The following is a 23925-nucleotide window of genomic DNA, read 5'->3' as shown; positions in this document are numbered from 1 at the left end:
AGCAGATTTGCAGGCTACTGCGATGCGGTGGGAGGGGGGAGGGCTGCCGAAGGTTGCGGGTGGGAGGGGGGCTTTTGTTTACCGCAGCCCCTCTCGCGCCATATATTTGCAACGCGAGGAGCCCTCTTTTTGGGCTGCCCAAAAAACATTTTACAAAAAATATGATAGGGTTGCTGTTGAAGAGGGTCCTCCCCATCCCCCAAAATACCCCAAAACCAACTACTGCCCTATTTTAGGGCTGCCATTGGAGATGTTCTAAGGTGCAAAAAATTAGAGTAACAATTCCTCAAAAAATAAAGTAGAGTAACAATGAAGGGGATCTCAAGAGTACCAATGCTGCCAAGGAGGAGCCGAAACAGGGACAGAAAATCAAAACTGTGATAAGTTTTATAGCAAATTCGGAATCTATACGTCCTCACGCAAGAAAATCAAAACTAGCACCCCATCGGCCTCCAATTGGCCGAAGAGGGGCTCTTCGGCCTACGGTTGACCGAAGTCGGCTCTTCAGCCTCCCGTTGGCCGAAGAGTGCCCCAACTGTTTGGCCTACGGTTGACCAAAGAGTACTCTTCGGCCTACGGCAGACCAAAGAGTCCTTTTCATCCCAGCTAGGGCACTCTTCAGCCAACGGGAGGCTGAAAAGCCCACTTCGGTCAACCGCAGGCCGAAGAGCCCCTCTTCAGCCAACTGGAGGCCCTTGGGCCCCCAACTCTTTGGCCTACGGTTGACCAAAGAGTACTCTTCGGCCTACGGCAGACCAAAGAGTCCTTTTCGGCCCAGTTGGGGCACTCTTCGGCCAACAGAAGGCTGAAGAGCCGACTTCGGTCAACCGCAGGCCGAAGAGCCCCTCTTCAGCCAACTGGAGGCCGACGGGGTGCTAGTTTTGATTTTGATGCGTGAGCATGTATAGATACCGAATTTGCTATAAAATTCATCACAGTTTTGAAAAAAAATGCCGAAACAGGTACCACGAACCACTTACAAAGGAACTAGGGTAGACAGGAAACTAAACTGAACTGTCCCATATGTAATTTTCATGAAATGCGCATATTATGCTAGATGTAAAAAAACATACTCGCTCCGTCTCAAAATAAGTGTATCAACTTTGTACTAAGTTTAGTAAAAAGTTGCACTAAGGTCAAGACGCTTATTTTGGGACGGATGGGGTATTATGACAGGTGTGTAAATTGTCATCTCGCAAATGAAATGCCATTTCAAATGCTCGATGCTTAAGATAGTACAAGCCTAGCTGGGTTTTCCATGAAAATCTGAGGCTCTCAAAACTTTATCCAGCAACATATAGCAGCCTCGTATACACCATCAGCTTTCGAGCTCCTACCTTTTACAGATGATTTTTTAGCAAGACCCGAAAAGGATGATTGAGAGCTCATTCCTAGAAGAGTCTACAGGTCAGTCGCTCATAATACTCTCTCACTTCCATCTGAATGCCTTAGGGCATCAGTAACATCGCCAAGCTCTTCACTCTCCTCATCGGTTTCCATAGCATCGATGTCAGATTCTTCGTCCTCTGTGTCCTTGTCCTCATAGATAATCGGTGCGGCCGCCTCTTCCTCGTCAGTTTCTTCATCGGCAATCTGGGAAATCTTTAAATTATTTGCAACGCCAACAACAATATCGCTTTTTTTACAGGAAGGAAACTTTTACCTCACTGAACCGGTAATCAAGGGTGGTAGAGAGTTGAAGTGCTGATTTGAAGGTCAACGTTCTTGCATCAATAAGCTGAGAAAAAAAGGCACTCAGTACAATAGTACCCAACAAACAAACGAAAATGTGGTAATCTTGATGAAAGATTCTTAATCAAATACATACTTGTTTGACATACTGTTAGGGCAGCTGATAAAATTACTAACCTGATAGAGTGAATTGAGCAACAGCAGAGAAGACTCCTGTGACACGATGCTGCTCATGTGCCGGCTAAGTAAAGTTTGAAGCCACGGGAGCAAACAAACCAGCTTTGCACCCCTGTGGAGAATAAATCTCTAAATAAGAACTTTTTGTAAAGCTATCATATGTGTATGCATGCATGCAAAATAAAAAATCACCAAATAATAGGAGAAGTTGCTAGAAGAGGCTAAGCACATTTTGGAAGCCGTACATTCTAGTCATTCCCAAAAAAGATTGGATCCAAAATATACTAAGACCTAACAATCCAACGTATACATGGATACATACAGTTAGAGCATCTCCAGCCATTGGCCCCCCAGGCGGCGATTTTACGCGCCCCCTGGGGGCGAGCCGGCGCTAAAAATGGCACGGGGGCGAGCGGGTATTTTACACGCCCCCTGGGGGCGAGCTGGCGCTAAAAACGGCACGGGGGCGAGCAGGTTCCCAGCCGCTCGCCCCAGGGTCGCCCCAGAGTCGCCCCAGACGCATTTTTTTTAGTTTAAAAAATATGAATTCGGCAAAGTTCGGCTAAAATTCGGCTAACTTGACATTCATATTCAACATGTTCGGCGTTTACATAGATTATTTAAAAAAACATCTACAGGGCGAAGAAGTCGATGAGCGCGGCGAAGTCGCCGACGTTGCCGCCGTCCTTGTCGGCGGCGGCGGCCTTCTCCTTGATGGCGCGGCCGCCCCTGCTGGACCCCTGTCCAGCGTCTCCATGGCGGACCGGCGGCGGCGGCGCGTCGTCGTCGTCGCTGTCGTCGAGGACGACGATGCCTCCCTCGTCCCGGCCGCGGCGACGAGCTTCAAACCGCGCGAAGGCGGCGCACTGGCGCTCCATCTCCGTGTGCGCCTAGTCGTCGCGCGCCCATTTGAGGGCCGCTTCGTCGTCGAGCTCCTCCTCCTTGACGCCGCCGGCGAGCCCCTGCTCCGTCTTCACGGCGGGGAGCCCTGGCTCCGGCTTGACGGTGGCGAGCCCCGGCTCCGTTTTTGGCTTGACGAAGCGCGGAGGAGCCAAGGAGGCGCGCCGGCCACCCTCGTTGATGAAGATGCCGACGCTGCGGGTGTGCCGGCCGAGCGGCGTCTCCGCGGCGGGCTCGGCCTTGACGCCGAGGAGCGTCGGCGAGCCGGAAGAGTGGGAGGAGGAACCGGCGAACCTCACGGGCACCCACGGCCCGGCGCTCCGGCGGGGGGTCGGGACGGCCGCCGCAGCAGGGTATGCCAGCGGTGGGTCATTGCCACCCCCGAGGTACGACAGTACCTCGTGGAGCGTGCGGCCGGGGACGCGGCGGCCGTCGCTGTTCTTGAGGCCGCCAACCACCGGCACCCCGTTCGTGGACGCCAGCCGCTGCGCCTGCCGCCGCTGGAAATAGTCCGCCCATGCCACGTGGTTGTCGGCGGCGTACTGGGGGAGGGCGCGCTGCTCCTCCATCAGGGACGACCGCACGCAGTCGACCTCGACGGCGAAGAGGCCAGGGCGCGCGTCGACATCGGGTACCGGGGGGATGGGGACGCCGCCATTGCTGAGCCTCCACCCCGTCGGCCCCGCGCATGTTCGGCGGCACCAGGATGTTGGCCTCGAAGAGAAGCCACGCTTCGCCCTCCTAGAGCGAGCGGCGGCCGAAGCCGTTGGCCGCCGCGGAGTCGCCAAGGAAGCTTTCGGCCATGGAGAGGGGAAGGGGAAGGGGAGGAAGGGGAGAGCGGCAGAGCTCGACGGCGGACAGGAGGGACGGCGGCTGGTTTGGGCTCGGCGGACTCGGGCTGGTGTGGCCAGCGGCGAGGGGAAGCCTCTGGTTTTATAGCCCAGGGCGTGTGAACGCGTGGCGGAAGGGGAGGCGTCGCCGCGCCAGCCAGCCCGTGACGCGCCGCCCGTGAGGATCAATGGCAAGGCTGACCGGCGGCAGCCTTGCCATTGATTCCCCGTGGGAAACCGAGGCGTTCTGGGGAAGATGAGGCGCGTGCCACTGACTCGGCGGGTCCGCCGCGCTTTCGCGCCAAAACCCTCGCCCCGGCGTCCCCGAGCGCCCCCCAGCGCGCCGGGTTCGGCTCGGTTCCGCCGGTGCCGATTTCGGCCCAAGCCGGCGAAAACGGGCTCCCGTGGGCGCGACTGGGCCAATTTTTGGGCGTCGGCGCGGCAAAAACGCTTGGGGAGGGCCTGCGCGGCTGGAGATGCTCTTAAAGGTGTCTGACTGAAGATAGTATCATGGTCAATAGACTGGTGTTCTCTAGTTAAATATTAGATGCACTACATAGTTTGTCCCGAACAATGTACTAAAGAGACAAAATGCCTTGTAAGCTTTCCTACCTAGATTGTATTGACGACACGAAGAACTTGAGAAGCTTCAGGGCATCTCCTGGCGTTAGGAGTGATACTGACTTTACAATGACCTGCATGTAACACAGCAGTAAATTAGCAGACAAGAGAAAATGTTGCATCAAATCGCAATAAGAATAAATAACATGGCAAATGCTGACTTTGGCAGTTGCTAATAACTGAAAGGTTAGACTATTAGGTTTGTTATGGACCAAAAAGCAGGCCAGTCCTTAGCCTAAGGGTGTGTTTGGTTTGAGAACCAAGTGGAGTTGAATGTCATGGTTCCGTTCCACCGGAATGGGTCAATTCCAGTCTTGCGTTTGGTTGGGTTGATTACGTTCCTATGTTTGGTTGAAGAAATTGATTTAGAGATTTGCAACTCTTTGCATTTTCATGAAATCTGATTTTAGTCATTCCACTCGTACACATATGTGTATAGTCTCACAACTCTTTGCATAAATAGGTTGAGCACCGCACAAGGTAAATACATGTTGGAGAAAATACTAACATAAAAATTCCAATATGCTCAGCTCGTTGCTTTCCTCCTCCCGTGCTGTCCTACCTTGCTCACTGGCCTAGCATCCCGTAGCCCCTCCACGTTGTATCAGGCTTGCAGCCCTTCCTCTTCCCTGCAGCGTGTGCCTCCTCTTTCCCTGTCAGATGCAGCCCGGCAGCTATCACGGGTGAGCTCAGCGGCAACCGGCGCTGCAACTCCAGCCACCTGCAGCACCCGTCTGCCGCGGCAAATCTGACCAAACACACCTTTTCTGCTCCTCTGCCAGTCGCTACAGCTCCGTTTTTCTTCTCGGACCGCCGCCTGGCTCGCCTTCAACCACCGTCGCCGCTCTGACACACTGCACGCTGACTAGCAGGCCCCCGTTTTCCCCCTTCCGGCGTGGCCGCCTGCACTCACCTCCTACCGGGCTAATGGTCTTGCATGTGCTGCCGCCACCGGATGTGAGAGGGGGTGATTTCGCAGTGATAGTTGCAAACCACAACGCGATTCTAGTGAGGAACCGCGTGATTCCACCAATTTGGCGTTGTGAGTTGGTTCGGCATATGGGAGGAATATTCCTCTACGAGGAACCAGTGTATTCCGTTCCGCTTTTCAACCAAACACAGGATGGCTCGTAAGTGCAAAACCAACCCATTACGTTCCACTCTGCTCCCTGAACCAGACACACCCTAACAGACTACTTCTGGAGAGAAGACCTCCCCTCCCTCCCCCGACCCCCCCCACGCGCCGCCTCCCCCCGCCCTCCTCCCCCCCCCCCCCCCCCCCCCCCCCCCCCGCCCCGCCGCCGGCGGAGCCCCTGGATCTGGCCGGGCGGGCTGGCGGCAGCGGGTCCTTCCTTACCCCGCGCGCGCACCTCCTGACCCGGGGTCAGGGCTGGCGGCGGCCCGTCGCGGTGGTGGCGCTGTCCTTTGGCGGCGGGGCGGCCTGGTGGCGCAGGTTGGCCGGCGGCACGTCCCCGGCCCAGGTCTGGGCCCTTAGGGCCCCATCTGGGTCCTAGCGGGTCGACCCCCGAGCGTGGCCTCGTTGTTTGCGACGCGGTGAGGAGGAGCGGCTCGGATTTGGGGCGGCGGCACCGACGGCGTGCCGGCAGCAGCGCGAAGGCGGGAGCTTTACGGGCCTACGAGGGCTCGGTCGGGCCTGTGGGCCCACGGGCCTGGTGTGCTCCTGCTATTGCGTCCGGACGGCTACCGTCGCGGACGGTGGAGGTGGGGCCCTTCCGCGTGCCGACGGTGCTGATGCCCTAGTCCCGGCTCTGATTCTTCGCCGTGCTGTCCTCACTTCGCGGTGCCGTGGTGAGACGGCATGGGGGCCTCATGACCATGTTGACGCACAGTGGTTGTTGGTTTGGTGGCAGGCTCCGGGGCGCCCGAGGTGCGGGTTGGGATCGGGGAAACCCCTGTCGGCATGGCCAACACCGGCGCGATGGCGCCTGTGGGTACCACCTGACCTTTCGGGAGGGCGTCGGGGCTACCCTTCCTCTCGCCTCGTCGTGTACCGAGGGAAACCCTTGGCGGCAGCATCATCATCGTCGCGGTCCTTCTTGGAGGTGTTGATAGGTGCTGGCGCTTCGGAGTCTTGGAGTCTAGTGGAAGATCCTGGTGGGCGCTGCAATCGCGAGGCTTCTTCGTTTTTGTTGATCCGCCGTTGTCGGCATTTGTTTCTTTTGCTTTTCTCTGTCGTTTCTTTTGGGCGTGACTGTGCTGCTTCCGCCCCAGCACCTATCCATGTATGGCTCGGCTGCTTGCTTTGTATACAAAGCGGGGGGAAACCCTTTTTCGGCAAACAGACTACTTCTAGCAAGGATTGTTCATAAAGCCTCCCAACTTGACTTGATAAGACTAGAGGTGTAGTGCATTGGTCACAACCAGGAATAACTTTGTTTCTTCTCCGTTATCAATAACATCACTGGTAGTAACTCCGGGTTACATATAATTTATCCTCTCTTTTTATGTGCACCTTTACTTACTATGAGGATATTCATTAAACATGGAGCTAATAAGAAAAAGAAAACCAGACGCTAGATTTGCATCACCAAATTTAGCTTCAACACTACTAAAAAATGTTGAGTCAATCAAATGTGGTTGATCATGAGAACTTGAGCATGTCTCTAGTGTTTTGTGATTATAAGATAGAGACACTCTATGAACCAGGAAATAGAACATACGAGGTGAAAAGTTGCAACACAACCAAGGGGGTAACATGTATCTATAACATCATTGACTAAACTTGTGTGACAGAAGTATGCTAAATTGTATGACCCATTGCTTCAAAGTAAAATTTCTTTCACAGTGTGACCAAGACAAGCGGCAACAAAGTATTTGACCAAACATTGCACAAGAAAGAGAAGAAAGCCATACCTTTTCATCTCTATTGTACATGCATTTCAGCAATTCAGCATGATCATCAGCACGCAAAGCTTGCTTCAGCAAAATATAGACTGAATCTGCACTCGGCGGCGCCAGAGAGGCTGATTGCTCTTCAAGGAATTCAGACTTATTGAGCAAATTTAGACTCTCGAGTTTCTGCTCCATAGTTGGTTCATCTAGATTATACTCTGGATTCACCTCCTTGACTGTGTCTAAACTTTCCAGCAAAATAGAGAAGTTAGTGATCAGAAAAGTAGAAAATGAAGGACACCTTAAATTTGTTTCTTCATGGTATACACTCAATGCTTATTACAGCATCAGGTCTGAATGTACTTCAAATTAACAGGGCTAATTGTTACCAGTGATAGAATCCAAAACAGACGCTGTCCTTTTGTTTGGTCTTCCTTGACGAGTGAGGTTTGTATTCTCCTGTCGATCTTGTTCATCATCCATCTTGTTATTTACTGGTGCCATAAAGAAACAAGTAACCAGTTGAGATCAACGGTAGGCATTTAACAAAGTACATAATCTCTAACTTTAATAGCATACTTAGTCGTAAGAAAATATGGAGACAAAGTATAAATCTTGTGATCGGTTTAAAAGGTACCGAGACCCAACGAAAATGCCATTAGTGTCAAAACATGCATGCTGTAACCACAGAAATCATCTCTCTCATATGTTGCTTTGTTATTCTATTATTGTTGACTACTGTATTATATCTAATCTGGCACACAAAGTACTGCCTATTTTCTGCTTCCTATGATGTTGGTATCTCGCTTCCATCAGCTGTAAATTAGCATCTGAGAGCCCTGTGTAACCATCATCTATAATAGAACAACAAAATAACACAATGGTTCATTGTGCCAGACCATCACGTTTATAAACAGGAGTCAAAAGTGGCTTATCATCGAATTAAGCAATTTATCACAAAATAATAATAATAAAGCCACTAACAACTTGACAAATAATATAGAAATTAGAGTGGTGCTTCCATGATTTCCAAAATGCTAATTGCAGAAAACTAAAGCGGTGCAGTTACTATGTGTACTGATGATTGCAAATTACATCCTCATTTTGCTTTTAAAAGTGTGCTTTTCGCTTATCTGAAAAGCGCTGAAGCACTGCATCAGGTCATAAATTATGATAAAACATTCCAGTTAATTAGGTGTGATTTATATTTCATTATCATGCAGCTACAAGCCACATAACATGCCACAAGTGTTTGGCTAAGTGCATCACCTTTTCATCAACAGAACATCTACTTACATGTTCTGTCTACTTCCAAATTGGCCATACATTAGTTAATTATAGGCTAGCTGCTATCTAAGTAACTCGTTTTATCTGGAAATGAGAAGTACTTGTCACTGTAGAGAAACCTTCAAAACGGACCACAAACAGACACAGGGACTTTAAGATTTGTGAAAATATACAGTAATGCTAATAGGATAGGCTAAGCCAAAGTTGTGGCTTACAAGATATGAATGCTCACATTATATCCTGATGAACAACTGAAACATTTTTAACACCATAGAATATATTGCAGATACTAGACACGTCCAACAGTAAAAGCACATCTTCCCATGGCAACAAACTCGCAAAAGCAAAATCAAATCACAAGAAAAGAGGGAGAACAGTATCTGCTGTTATATAACCAGGAACATCTGTCAAAATTAACTTTCAGTACTATGAAGATAATTCCCTATGCATGTTCATTGACTTTACTGTGCTAATAATGATGGTTGGACAGCAACAGCGATTTGAACAAACCTTTTGCATCTTGCTCTTCTGAAGCTAATGCATCAGATTCCGCAACCAAGTTGATGTCCTCACAATTCTCACCCAATACAACAGTCTTGAACTGTAAACAGTCTAGTGATCCAAACACAACATGAACCTTAATTGTGTTGTCTTCTTTGACATCACATAACTTGGCTAAAATAATTGGGACACGGCCCTTTTTATCAAGTGATTTTTTTACTGAAATTTTGGTGGGCAGTATTTCATCTTGGGAAAGGGTCTGCAAATCCCACACATAAGCCACACCTTTCTTTGATACTGCAAGAACAATTCCCCCGGCTTTAGATGATGTGCTCCTTTTACACTCTACTGTCTTTGGCTGAGTATGCATGGCAAGAGAGACTGTAGAAACAACAGTGCAATTTTGGTGATCACAAGACCAGACTTTGACTTCTTTATTATTGTCAGTATAAGAAACTAATGTGTGTGCTTCATCGGACACAGACATCAGCTGGATAGGGCCCTGCAATCACAATGGCACCGATAAAAATTAAGGCCTCTTTCATTACGTGGCACAACTGCGAGAGAGAGGAGGGTCAGGGGGTGGGGGCAAGTACGGAATAAGAGTAAGAATAACATACATCATCAGAAGGAATCTTCAGAATCTCTTTTTTGTCCTTCATACTATATAGTTTTGTTGTCTTACCTGAGACAACCATAAACTTCTCATCTGCAAAGTGCAGGGCTACAATATAAGTCCAGAAAACACACAAAGTTGAGAAGATAATATGTAAAGCAAGATCTAAACAATAATGACCTAAGAGTGCTATATTCACGAAAGACTGGAAGTTAATATTTGTTCCAATACACTCGATAAACTAAATATATTTGAGCACTAAAGGTGCAAACATATACAATATAGTGCTTCCACCTGAGTTTGTTCCTGGCAGGGTGGCACCCGCAGTTTATGTTATTTCGAGAAAAAAAATATGTTTTACTGGCAATCCTCATACATGCTCTAAAGGCTAGTGCTTGGGCTAAAGAGGTCGCCCAGCACCAGCCACATAACCATTAGGAGAGTTAGTTAATTAGGAAAAGAGTAATAGAATTAGGCAATATCAGTTTGCTTCAGTATACTTAGGAAGATCGGAGATAGAGAACGTGTCCTGTGGGACAAGTCTCCTCCCATGTCAAGTTTGGTCTAACCCGACCTCTCTTGACATTATCAGCATGCTTTAGCCATCCGCTATGCACTAGAGCTGTAGGCCTGCACTGAATATGCCCAAACCATCTCAGACGATATTGGACAAACTTCTCTTCAATCTGTGCTACCCCAAGTCTATCCCGTATAGCATCATTCCAGGCCCGATCCTTACTTGTGTGACCACACAACCATCTCAACATGCGCATCTCCACTACACCAAACTGTTGAACATGTCACCTTTTAGTTGGCCAACACTCAGCACCATACAACATTGTAGGTCGAATCGCCGTCCTATAGAACCTGCCTTTTAGCTTTTGTGGCACTCTCTTGTCACAGAGAACGCCAGAAACCTGGCGCCACTTCATTCATCCAGCTTTGATTCGATGGCTCACATCTTCATCGATATCACCATCCTTCTGCAGCATTGACCTCAAAAATATCGAAAGGTGTCCTTCTGAGGTACCACCTGCCCATCAAGGATGGCCTCAACCTCATGCCTAGTAGTACTAAAACCGCACCTCATGTATTCGGCTTTAGTTCTACTAAGCCTAAAGCCTTTCGATTCCAAGGTTTGTCTCCATAGCTCTAACTTTCTATTGATCCCCGTCCGACTATCATCGACTAGCACCACATCATCCGCAAAGAGCAAGCACTGACGAGGACATGTATTAGGGGTAGGGTAACAGGCTTGACCTAAAGGCCCTACCCATGGACACCGTATACTTTGTACTGGGCCCCTGGGCCAGATCGCCGTCCAGATGTACCGCAACTTGAAAGTCACTCGGACGGCGATCACCACTCGGAGCACGGCACTTCACTCGACGAGCTCATTCCACTCGACCGTGTAACTCACTCGGATATGCAAAGACCAATAGTCAGCATGACGGTTTTGTAGTGGGCAGGCATTATGGCATTGATGCTCCACCGTGTAACATAATGGGTGAGGGGGTGGCGCACTCTATATAAGCCAGCCCCCACCACTAGACTAGGGGGCTTTTTTTCTGCCACCTCTCTCTTTCTCACCATTAGTCTCAGGACATAGCTCAGGCATGGAGATCCGCTCTCCCCTCTCTCTCTCTCTCAAACACACATTGTAATCTCCGGATACATACTCAAATAAAACAAAGCCTCTCTGGAGCACGAGACGTAGGGTTGTTATCTCCACCGTGAGAGGCCCGAACTCGCTAAAACCACCGTGTCACCCATTTGCATCTCGATAGATCATGCTCCTTTATCCTACCCCCCTCTTATTGTCGGAATCGTTCCCACGACAGTTTGCGCCCACCGTGGGGCATGGCGTCTGTCGAGGCATGATGCAGATGGTTTTATTCTTCAATCGCCGGCAACAGACTAATTTCTGCGGGCGACCCAAGCTTTCTTGGGATGATCTCCCGAGATCAAACAATCACCGCTACCAATTTTGACTATTGGAGTCCCGGCCATCACACGAAATACTCCTCATCATACAAAAGGATCAGGGAGTTGCTCATATCAACTTGTTCTTTACAGTCAAACATTACAATGATCTAACTATGGTTTGTTCTTTTTCTGTATGCACACGAGCTCATACAAAAGGATACCTCCCTTTGTACCGATTGGTGGCTCGGCTCCCGGATGTTGAAGCGCCGCTGTCCGCCGTCATCCCTGGCCTCATCTGCGAACGTCGTCGTCGAGCGCCCATACACGCACAGCCGCTAACGCTTGGCCTGGCTCCTCGGCTGGCGGAGGACAATGACCGGCGGTCGACCCGGCTATCGGGCGACGAGGCCCGCCTGCCGGCACTCGGCTCAGCTCCGCGGGCGTTGAAGTGCGACTCCAATGGTCAGGACGTGAGCTGTTTCTTCCATCAATTAACGGCATGCAGGAATATTTGGAAACGAAAGGAATCTTCAACGCCGGATTAATTGGCTGCCTCATTAATCAGCCATTCAAATAAGGTGCGTTGATTCATTTTTTTTCCGCAGCCACCTGCACCAGCCTCCAGCGCACACGCAGCTTGCGTTGACTTCAAGCTGGCCCACCCGGTCCGCTACTCCGAGTGGGTACTCTGGTACGCTCGGACAAGTGCAAGTCTACACTCGACATATGCTATACTCGGGCATGCATCATTTTCTTCGACACATTCAGGCGACTAATGTGCAGGCACTTGATCATTCGTGTGTTCCCACTCGGTCGGATGCCTCCTCGACGACATGCTCAACTCGACCGTCACATAAGATGCCACTCAGTTGGACGCGTCCTCGACACTCAGGCCACCCATGCGTCGTCACTCCGCGGGGACACGCGTCTATTTCACTCGTATGCCCCGCGCATCGTCACTTCACGCCATCGGTTGGTCACCTCATCACCACACTGATTTTAACAGTTTTTTCTGAAATAATTGTTGTTGCTTATACTTGTAACCAAAATCCTCCAGTGGGTGACTTAGCTGCGAATCTGTTTCGCCTAAGTTCAAGAAATCCTACCGAGTGATGAGTCAGCCTCTCACTCGGGGGCTTAGCTGCGAATCTGTTTCGCCTAAAGTTTGAAAAAATCCTACCGAGTGGAGAGCAAACCTCCCACTCGGGGGCTTAGCTGCAGTTCAGTACTCGCCTAAGTTTGAAAAAAATCCTACCGAGTGGAGAGCAAACCTCCCACTCGGGGCTTAGCTGCAGTCCAGTACTCGCCTAAGTTTGAAAAAAAAATCCTACCGAGTGGAGAGCAAACCTCCCACTCAGGGGCTTAGCTGCAGTCCAGTACTCGCCTAAGTTTGAAAAAATCCTACCGAGTGAAGAGCAAACCTCCCACTCGGGGGCTTAGCTGCAGTCCAGTACTCGCCTAAGTTTGAAAAAATCCTACCGAGTGGAAAGCAAACCTCCCACTCGGGGGTTTAGCTGCAGTCCAGTACTCGCCTAAGTGTTTGAAATCCTACCGAGTGGAGAGCAAGCCTCCCACTCGGAGGCTTAGCTGCAGTCCAAGGACTCGCCTAAGTAGCCAAAATCCGACTGAGACAAGAGCAAACCTCTAACTCAAGGAGCTGCATCACAAGTATAATGTGCGCTCCATCCCTATCCGCAAGGACACCGAGACGAAGGTCGACTGTCACCATTGCCTCGTCACCACTCGGCCACTCGCGCTCCTTCAGACAGCTAAGTCATTTTACATCCTGTTATTTCCGTCTTCCCGAGTGTCTCGTAATTCACACATCACGTTCACTCGGAGGCCACGCCACCGAGTGTACCTCAACGAGTGTACCTCAACGCTCGGCTGCTTATTTTCACATACTTGCTTAGTACTGGTTATGTGACTCACGAGTCCAGCTTCCATTTTTTCGCATACATCATTCACGAACACCATGTGTCATTCTTCATTTCGAGTTTGCATCGGTCCTCCGGGGCTGTAACTCAGTTGAAACACTACAGTTCCATTTTATTTTGAGCCAGTATTCCAATGAGTTTAGTCGGATCCGTCGCTTCAACAAATTCGAACGGATCCTTCGCTCTTTCAGACTCTTGCTGGTTAACCAGCAAGCCCCTTGCACTCCCAGCGGGTGTTTATGGGTGTTATTCACACAAATCATTTCAGCACACATCAAATTTCCTCGAGAAATTATCTCATTGGCTTGTGCCATTTTTACACAAGTTACGCGATCACTCGACGTCCCTATGCGCCAACTTCATCGCTGCTCGGACTCGGTCACCGTACCGGTCCTAGCGCACCACAACACCGGCCTTGTCGCTCTGTTGACTTCAAACACATCCAGCCAACCCCTCTGTGGAATCCTCTTCATCGTATCAATGATATAGACCCCGCCAGGCATGAGACAGATAAGTCCCTTTTACAATTAAACTTCACACTTCACTCCTTTGCGAGTTTGCCTTTTTCGAGCATCACTCGGAAGCTTCTCCTCATCTTTACCCGAGTCCGACTCGATAAATTAAAAATTATCCATTCAACACTATATTTCTCATATTTCGACATGTCCATTGTCGAAGCCTGTAGTACGCTCGGGGGCTACGCCACACTCGGGGGCTGCATCTCATTTGGAATGACACTCTCCTGAGTAGTCGAGTACTTCATCACCAGTCAGATCCTTCACTTCAACAAGTGCATTCGATCCGCCACTTTGACAAGCTTTATAATCACCCAGACGCTGTGCGCGCCATCTTCATTCCTACTCAGACTCAGTTGTCACGCCGGTCTTGTTGCGTCGCAACCACACTACATCAATCTCGTCGCTACATTAACTTCGAAAGCATCTGGCTAACTCCTTCGAAGACAGTTTCATCCACTCGGCTGGACACGTAGTCCTTCACTCAGCCACCTCACGTATCTTCGCTCGGCCGTCCCGCGCGTCGCCACTTGGTTGCGCACGTCTTCACCGCTTGGTCGCTCCGCGCGTCGCCTCTCGGTTGTGCATGCCTTCACCACACGGCCGCCCCGCGCGTCACCCGTTGGCTGGACACGTAATCCTTCACTCGGACGCCTCACGCGTCCTCACTCGGCCGCCCCGCGCGTCGCCACTCGGTTGTGCACATCTTCACCACTCGGCCGCCCCGCGCGTTGCCACTCAGTTGTGCATGTCTTCATCATTCGACCACCTCGCACATCATGACTCGGCCACTCCGCGCGTCGCCACTCGGTTGTGCATGTCTTCACCACTCGACCGCCCCGCGCGTCGTCACTCGGTTGTACATATCATCGCCTCTTAGCCACCTCGCGCGTCACCATCAGTTGGGCATATCTTTACCTCTACACCCCCAGCACGGGACGACTAAGTTACTCGTATGATCAAACCTCATATCACACTCTGTAGCAAGCTTACCTCTTTCGAGCATCACTCGGGGGCTACGCATAGCCGTTGTCCATGCTGCCCTCAGGGGTTACACCCATTCGATCAACCCATTGACCACATCAGGAATATCTTTCTGACCATACATGCTCGTTCTGCCGAACATCTATAAGGGTAGTACTGTCCACTCGGACGATCGCCCAAGTCATTTCTTGAAGTCATCTTAAGGACTGCAAAAGGGTGAAAATGGCGGTCCTCTACGGATACACTTGGCCCTTATCCTAGGCTCCAAGGCCTCAGTTTCACAAACTTGGACTCAGAGATGGCATGTGCTAGTGTTCCCCCGGGATAATGAGTGGCGTCTCTCAGGATAGTCAGCCCACACACTAGCCTCGCCACTCGAGTTTCATGGCACGTCCACGTCAGACCACTAGTCTATCTCCTTCGGGAGAAATACGAGTGCCACCGAGTTTTTCCTTGCAGTCAACATACCCTGATCAGTTGGGAAGCACGTCCACTCGGACAAATACCCCTTTCATGCAAAAGGGTGAAAATGAAGCTCCTCTGCGGATACAGTGTACTCTTACAAATACCCCTTTCACGCAAAATCTAACGGTAGAAGTACTAATGGAAAGATTACTCCCTGGAGTGTCCAGCTTTTTTCTACAGTCGGCAGTTTCAAAGCCGAATTCATTCACCGTGCCGAGAGCACGAAGATTCACATGCTTGACCGAGTTCCAGGCTGAATTTATTCCGTGCCGAGTGCACGAAGATCATTCCGACTGACTCAGATCCAGGCTGAGCTTATTTACCATGTCAATCACCTGAAGATGCATCTGATTGATTCAATTTCAGACTAAAAAGATATTTACCGTGTCGACTGCGTGGAGGTTTACCAGGAGACTTAAACCCTCTGCCCGACTCATCTAGTCCGTCAGAGGCTCGGGGACTACACCCAGCGGGTGCACTCAGCGTGCCCCCACTGGAAGAGAACTCGGAAAGAAACATTTTGCGCGATGCAAAACCAGCTCCAGAATTACTCGACCTCCGAGTCAGAGAAGAACAAGTTCGATCAGTACCATCTAAGAAGAGTTTTAGTTCTCTCAGACCCCCGCCGACTGCCCGCAGTCGACGGCGGTCTCGGGGACTACACCCAGTGGGTGCACTCAGCGTGCCCCCACTGGAGTAATCTCCACTCGGTACGGCCTGACCAGTCCGAGTGATGAACAACAACAAAAAAGACAGGCTCTAAGACTCCCGCCGACCGTTGGTATCCACTCGGAACGGTCCGCCCGGTCCGAGTGACGGCCAAACAACAACAAAAAAAGATAAGCTCTAAGACTCCCGCCGACTGCCCGCAATCGACGGCGGTCTCTGGGACTACACCCAGTGGGTGCACTCAGCGTGCCCCCACTGGAATGGTATCCACTCGGAACGGTCCGCCCGGTCCGAGTGACGGCCAAACAACAAAACAAAGACACGTTCCAGGCGTGAAGAAATTCCGAGTAATCAGTTACTCAATGCAGGACTAGCTCCAAATCACTCCAAAAAAATTGCTATAAGGTGAGTTTAACGCTCCTCCGCGGACCCGTTTGAGCTCATTTCACTCGGACACCATACAGTCTGGAATCCGTCAAGGCAACATGCGGAGATAAGATTGCTGGGTGACCAGAGGGAGTTCATAAGTGCCTCCGCAGCACTCGACTCATCTGGGAATTCACCTCGACTCGACCCGCTCAACCTCGACCGATTCGAGGGCTAATGACGAGGACATGTATTAGGGGTAGGGTAACAGGCTTGACCTAAAGGCCCTACCCATGGACACCGTATACTTTGTACTGGGCCCCTGGGCCAGATCGCCGTCTAGATGTACCACAACTTGAAAGTCATTCGGACGGCGATCACCACTCGGAGCACGGCACTTCACTCGACGAGCTCATTCCACTCGACCGTGTAACTCACTCGGATATGCAAAGACCAATAGTCAGCATGACGGTTTTGTAGTGGGCAGGCATTATGGCATTGATGCTCCATCGTGTAACATAATGGGTGAGGGGGTGGCGCACTCTATATAAGCCAGCCCCCACCACTAGACTAGGGGGCTTTTTTTTCTGCCACCTCTCTCTCTTTCTCACCATTAGTCTCAGGACATAGCTCAGGCATGGAGATCCGCTCTCCCCTCTCTCTCTCTCTCAAACACACATTGTAATCTCCGGATACATACTCAGATAAAACAAAGCCTCTCTGGAGCACGAGACGTAGGGTTGTTATCTCCACCGTGAGAGGCCCGAACTCGCTAAAACCACCGTGTCACCCATTTGCATCTCGATAGATCATGCTCCTTTATCCTACCCCCCTCTTATTGTCGGAATCGTTCCCACGACAAGCACCATGGGGTATCTCCTTGTATATCCCTTGTGACCTCATCCATCACCAAAGAAAAAAGATAAGGGCTCAAAGCTGACCCTTGATGCGGTCCTATTTTAATCAGGAAGTCATCAGTGTCGGTGTCGCCATCACTTGTTCGAACACTTGTCACAACATTATCGCCTTGATGAGGGTAATGTACTTTGTTGGGACTTTATGCTTCTCCAAGGCTCACCACATAACATTCTGCAGTATCTTATCGTAGGCCTTCTCCAAGTCAATGAACACCATATGCAGGTCCTTCCTTTGCTCCCTATATCTCTCCATAAGTTGTTGTACCAAGAAGATGGCTTCCATGGTTGACCTCCCAGGCATGAAACCAAACTGATTTTTGGTCGTGTGTGTCATTCTTCAATGTGCTCAATAACTTTCTCCGATAGCTTCATTGTATGGCTCATCAGCTTAATTCAACAGTAATTAGTACAACTTTGAGCACCCCCCTTGTTCTTGAAGATCGGTAGTAATATACTCCGCCACCATTCCTATGGCATCTTGTTAGCCCGAAAGATGAGTTTGAAAAGCTTAGTTAGCCATATTATTGCTATGCCTTCGAGGCCTCTCTACACCTCAATGGGGATACAATCAGGGCCCATCGCCTTGCCTTCTTTCATCCTTTTTAAAGCCTCCCTGACCTCAGACTCCTGAATTCGCTGCACAAAACACCTGCTAGTACCATCAAAGGAGTCGTCCAGTTCAATGGTAGAGCTCTCATTCTCTCCATTGAACAGCTTGTCGCCATCTATGCTTAATCTCCTCGTCCTTCACCAGGAGTGGGTCTGCTCCATCCTTGATGCATTTGACTTGGTCGACATCCCTCGTCTTCCTCTTATAGATGTCCCTTTTGCCTTCCTTTGTGTGTAGAGGTCCTCATACGCCTGACCCTTTGCTTCACCTCACAGCTCGCATTGCGGCCTTCTTTGCCACCTTGTACTTCTCTATGTTGTCTGCACTCCTAGCTAGGTGTAGTCGTCTGAAACAATCCTTCTTCTCCTTAGTAGCCTTCTGGACATCATCATTCCACAACCAGGTATCTTTAGCTTCGCTTCTACACTCCAAACTCCTCTGAAGCCACCTTATGAATGCAAGTCGCCATCTTCATCCACATATTGTCTGCATCACCTCCTTCCTCCCAAGGGCCCTCCTTAATGACCCTCTCCTTGAAAGCCTAAGTTACCTCCCCCTTGAGCTTCCAACACTTTGTTCTAGAGACTTTGGCGCCCTTATCCCGTTGGACACGAATCCGAAAGCAGAAGTCAGCCACCTCAAGCTTATGCTGAGGGACAACACTCTCCAGATATCACCACAAGCTTACGCCTGTCTTCTTTTCTTGAGAGGATGAAATCAGTCTGGCCAGAGTGTTGACCACTACTAGAAGTCACTAGATGCGATTCTCTCTTTTTAAAAGAGGGTGTTAGCTACAATCATGTCGTAGGCTAGAGCAAAGCTCAAAGGCATCTCCTCCTTGATTCCTGATGCCATAGCCAAAGCCCCCATGCACCCCTTCAAAACCTGTGTTAGATGTACCCACGTGGCCATTGAGGTCTCCTCCTATGAAGAGCTTCTCGCCAATAGGTACACTCCTAACCATGTCCTTGGGGCCTTCCCAGAACTCCCTTTTGGTGTTCTCATTGTGGCCTACTTGCGGGGCATACACGCTAATAACATTGGGAACTAAGTCCCCAACTACCAGCTTGACCAGAATAACCCAGTCCCCACACCTCTTGACTCTACCACTCCATACTTGAGGCTCTTGTTGATCAAGATACCAATTTCATTTCTGTTTACAGTTGTCCCCATGTACCACAGCTTTAAGCCAGTATCCTCCACCTCCTTCGCCTTCTGTCCCCTCCATTTGGTTTCTTGGACGCAAAGGATAACAGCAGCTCTCCTTACTGCTGTATCAACTAGCTCCCATAGCTTACCTGTCAGGGACTCTACATTCCAGCTACCTGAGCGGGTCCTCCTAGGCTGGGCTAGCTTCCTTGCCCTTCACACTCGTCAAGTCAAATGCTAAGACCCTTGCTCATTTTTCACTACACCGGGCATCGATGTAGCGCACCACTAAGGATGTGACGACCTGATCCTTGCTCAATTGTCACCATATCCAGATCAAGATTCGGCACGCCAACAAGGGGGTGACGGCCCGGCCCTTGCCCATTTGACAGCACACCCGGGTTCCGATATGGCGCGTCGTCAGCCTATCACAACCCTCCTCCTTCACCCGGGCTTGGGACTGGCTATGTTGAGACGACATAGGAGCAATAAAATAAACAAAATTTTACAGGCCTTAGAGCTTCCACACCAGGGACCAGCACTCTACCCTTGTTGAGGGTGAATGCCATGTCCCTGGTCTTCAAGTCCTCTGCCCAATATATATTGTTGTGGATCAAGGTCCATAACAGGCCCACATGATGATGAACAAATATTTAAGGAAATCAGATGAGATCCTTCCTAATGTAATTCACACTGCTTCACACATAACCCAAACATTTTAGTGAAGATCCTATCATGAATACAACAAACACGTGAAACTTTAATATAAAGATATCTTGTTAAGTATGCATAAAGTAAGAGCACATGGAGACAAAGGTTGCACTTACCATGAGAAACTGTCAAAGAATTAATTGACTTTTTCGAAGCTTTTAATGTGTCTTTGGATTTTCCAGTCCAAGTATCCAATTCACATATAACTCCATCCCTGCTAGCAGTAATAAGAACACACCCTTGTTTCGAAAAGTGAAGAGAAATGACCTTGCTAGTAGGAAGAGAAAGGCATGTTAGTAGGCATCAATGTTTTCACAGTGAAGTCATTCTAAAGATATCTTGAACTAGCTGATGTTTTCTTACAGAATGCAGTTTCTATCAGGTTTTCTTTGGAACCACATAGAGTCAGCTTATGACCTAAAAAAACTAAAGTGGCTTAAAAAGTTAAAATTTTAGCATATGGGCTATAGCCTTGATCGTGGCAACGGAATTAAGCTCATGTTGCATGTGTAAGTATGACCAACTTGACCTTCTCATTATTGAGTTCAAAAGAACAAAAAATAATAATTGAAGAACAGATTCATCCATGCTTGGACAGTTGGACTTAGGTGAGAAACTGAGCTTCAGCATCTCAGAATGAAGAAGGAAACAGAAACTTATGAATAGGCCAAAAGAATATGTGGCTAGAAGATAGTGTATAGCCCTTCAGGAATTGCCACTATTTAATTTCAACTACCATCGAGGTGCAAGGATTAGACTATGTGGTTAGAAGATAGTGTATAGCCCTTTCTTTCTAAGCATCTACAGCATCAACCATAATCAACATGGTAGTCCTACAAACAAATCAACACGGTGTTTATCAAAGAAATATGAGGGCCCCTTCTATTGCAGAAGACACCAACTACAAGGAACCAGCATGTGTGTTCATCAAGGCAAAAGATGTATGCCAGACGATTTTAGAGTTATTAAAATGAGTTCAGAGGGGAAAGTACTCAACGAAAGTTCAGTATCTGGTATGGTTCCTATTTTACATGACAGAAGAATAGAAACAGCGCAGGAGAAGCCTCGTGATTAGAGTTACAAAATCAACAATACCAAGTTCGTAATAAGGTTTCACATACCCAGTGTGACAAGCACTTTTCCATATAACACCAGTAGAATCAAGAGCTAAAACTACACCATTTGCAGTGCCAACAGCAACAACAATAAGGTCGCCATCCTTTTTGTGCTGTAAAAAAACCAACAATCAAAACCTGAAATAATACAACAGTACAGGAGATACCAACTAAGCTCAACACAAAGTACCTTCTTCTGAACAGAGCTGCAGGCAATGCAACTGTATGAATCATCATGGGCTGCTATTGGATCAGTCCATCCTGCTATCTTTTGTCCTTCTCTTGTACTCCATACCTTCCCAATTAATAATTTCAAGTGAAGAAAATAGAATATGTCAGCATATAGGGTAACTACGTACTCACATACTTCCATTCCAGTTCACAATGGAAAAAGATGAGAAATGCAGTGTATCAAAAAGGCAGAAAATAGAAATACTACAAAAAGATATTGTTTCCAATAGCGCCCTACTATAATATTGCTAGCTAGATGGGGCACCCCAATGAACAGAAATATTTAATTCTAACAATCCTATCTTCCCAAGCATGAATCTACTGATACCATATAAAGTTAAATGTTTCATTTTCTCTCATAGATGGATGAACAAGCAGAAAATGCAAAAAGCTTGCATGAGGTGCTAAATGCTGGCAGCTATGTAACCCAGTAAACATCACTTGACACTTTCAAGTAAATTCCAACAAGAAAATCCATGTAAGCATCAATTTTCAACCATTTTTGCTTACAAGGAGGCTTGTACCTCAAATCCATACCTCTTTAGAACAGTATAAGCAGCAATCATACTAAAACTCACAACACGGAACTCTTTATTTAGAACACTCTTTATAAACAGCTGATAACAAATTGCTCACCCGGCTTCACAGCTAGTTACTTACAAAGAAATGGATCAAAGTGTCATAGCCCCGGTTCCACAATTTTATTGAGGCCCTGTTTGGTTCATAGGTCATAGGACTTTTTCTAGTCCCAACTAAAAAGTCCCTAGTCCCTAAAAAGTCCCTCCCTGTTTGTTTCCAGGGACTAAAAAGTCCCTAGTCTCTCCCTAGAGGTTATTAAATGACCATGTTACCCCTGGTATATAGAAAAATAACAACCAAATAACACCATGGGGTGGCGGGCCAATGGGTGCATGGAGGGGCATTGTTGGAAAAGTCTCAAAAAGTCCCAAAAAAGACTCTCCTTGAGAGTCTTCTTCATTTAGTCCCAAAAAGCAACTTTTAGTCCCTAGTAGTCCCTCCTGTTTGGTTAAAAAGTCTCTAAGAGGGACTTTTTCTAGTACCTACATCAAAAAGTCCCTGGAAACAAACACCCCCTGAAAGGAGAAACCACGCCGATTAGTTAGTTAGAAAATGACAAGGGGCTTAAGTAGATACCACAGCGATTAGCGAGCGATGTGTGGCCTTTAATTTCTCCCTTTAACCTTTAGATTTTTATGCTGTCGATTTAATGCCGATGCGTGCAACCGGTTAATGCGATTCCAATCGACTTTACTCCTCCTTTAATTATGCCTTTAATTGTTTTTTTCTCACGGTCCTTCAATTTAAATCAGCCGCATACGTTTAGATATTTTATCGCGCCACATTCTCTCTGATCTAGGAAATGACATTAAGTAGATACCTCAAAAATAGAAAATAAAAGAGTACTATACCAAAGAAATATTTACCACCGCTACAAGCAACACATAACACACCAGAAACTAGCTTCGCCCGGTAGCAACTATCAATCGCCATGATAAAATGAACATGGGAGGTAATTAGCAACTTGCTGGCATGTAACCCTACATTTCAACCACGGGACATCTCGCAGGGATTAACAATCCAGATCAGAGAGTTCCCCAATTCACAGCGACAGACTAGAGAGCTAGCCAGCTCGTAAAAATGGGGTTTAGGCGGGGGCAGAGAGGCGAAGCGAGTACCTGGATTCGCCGACCGGAGACGGCTGCGAAGAGCTCTCCGTCAGAAGAGAAGGCGAAGGCGTCGGGCGGCGGCGGGGTTGCGGCCATGGCTTGGCGGTAACGGCGTAGGGGCGCGGATAGTGGAGGGCGGAGGGGAGGGTTTCTATTTTTTTAGAGACTAGAGACTAGAGAACAATGTAAGTGCATGGCGACGGGATATAAATATCCTACTAGTACATTAGCTTATCTGTAAATAATAATATAATTATGTAAATAAATGTTCATCAAATTTTGTCCGTGAATTACTTTATATTTTGATTAGAAGATTGATAATAAGTAAATTAAAGTGTAATTGGTTGAGAAGGTAAATAAATTAAGATGATTAATTATCATATACATGAAAGGTTGGACCAAGGAATGATGGGAAGAAAGATGAAATAGGAACCTTACATTCTTTTTAAGTAGTATGCTTCCCTACCATCGCACTATGGGTCCTGACATAGCCCGCTTCAGCCTGGATGATCAGTCCTGCGTTAGTCTCGAGATTGACAATAATTGGCCCTTCCCAGATAATCACTTCTGATTCAAAGCAAGCGTTTTCAACGCCGATGAGTGGTTGAGCTGAAGTTCATTTCATCGCTTTGTTATTTGTTGTGTGAGAAAAACTTTACTTTACTAGAATGTTTTGTTGGAAATAATCTATAATCCAATGTGTATCCTCATTGTCGTTGTGGGTTGATGACTTGTTGTATGTAATCAATGGTACATTTGCATATGCGTCCATCAACTCACGCTTGCTAGTGCTGTCCATACGAACAGTGCCAGTGATTTTAGTTGAAAAATAAGATAGTGCTAGTGATTTTTAGCTGCATATTTTGACAAATCGCAGTGTTACAAGGTTGACAAATGACAATGTTACTATATAAACAAATGTCAATCTTTCCAGTTTGACAAATGGCAACATACCCAAAATGACAAATGCAAATTTTACCCAATTGTTTCTACATGGGTGCACACGGGTCATGCAAAACAACGGTTTGCGTTGAAGGGATGCAGAAATCCTGCTCGGCACATTTTCCCTTAGCTTCGTGGGAAAGCTGTCGGTTTGCATACAGGTGTTCTAACTAAAACGTTTGCGATGAGTGTTTTATATTTAAAAACCATTGACGTGTTTTTT

General features: G+C 48.2%; 1 protein-coding gene across 2 annotated transcripts; it reads right to left on the bottom strand.

The window, feature by feature from the left end:
• Nucleotides 1–1060: 1060 nt before the first annotated feature.
• On the bottom strand, nucleotides 1061–22931 carry LOC125544279. 2 transcript variants are annotated; one of them, XM_048707896.1, is made up of 12 exons: nucleotides 22770–22931; nucleotides 21032–21136; nucleotides 20848–20954; nucleotides 19843–19997; nucleotides 9482–9570; nucleotides 8871–9363; nucleotides 7463–7567; nucleotides 7095–7315; nucleotides 4212–4294; nucleotides 1870–1981; nucleotides 1664–1738; nucleotides 1061–1593 (listed from the first exon to the last, which is right to left on the bottom strand). In XM_048707896.1, the coding sequence occupies exons 1-12, from the start codon at nucleotides 22854–22856 to the stop codon at nucleotides 1417–1419; spliced, it is 1809 nt and encodes a 602-aa protein (XP_048563853.1). In that variant the 5' UTR covers nucleotides 22857–22931; the 3' UTR covers nucleotides 1061–1416. The 2 variants fall into 2 exon arrangements, with proteins under 2 accessions (XP_048563853.1, XP_048563854.1); XM_048707897.1 differs by lacking the exon at nucleotides 22770–22931 and having other exon boundaries at nucleotides 19843–19993.
• Between the last annotated feature and the right edge of the window lie 994 nt (nucleotides 22932–23925).

The sequence above is a fragment of the Triticum urartu genome, chromosome 3 (assembly GCF_003073215.2).
Source record: "Triticum urartu cultivar G1812 chromosome 3, Tu2.1, whole genome shotgun sequence".
Taxonomy (NCBI): domain Eukaryota; kingdom Viridiplantae; phylum Streptophyta; class Magnoliopsida; order Poales; family Poaceae; genus Triticum; species Triticum urartu.
This window is presented reverse-complemented; position numbering and strand designations above follow the sequence as displayed.

What these genes read in the sequence shown, in the direction of transcription:
- LOC125544279 (XM_048707896.1), bottom strand. Translation starts at nt 22,856, where the DNA reads ATGGCCGCAACCCCGCCGCCGCCCGACGCCTTCGCCTTCTCTTCTGAC. An exon ending in GCAGCTCTGTTCAGAAGAAG is followed by an intron (nt 20,955 to 21,031) that starts GTACTTTGTGTT and finishes GTTTTTTTACAG; the next exon opens with CACAAAAAGGATGGCGACCT. An exon ending in AAAAGTGCTTGTCACACTGG is followed by an intron (nt 19,998 to 20,847) that starts GTATGTGAAACC and finishes TCTTCCTACTAG; the next exon opens with CAAGGTCATTTCTCTTCACT.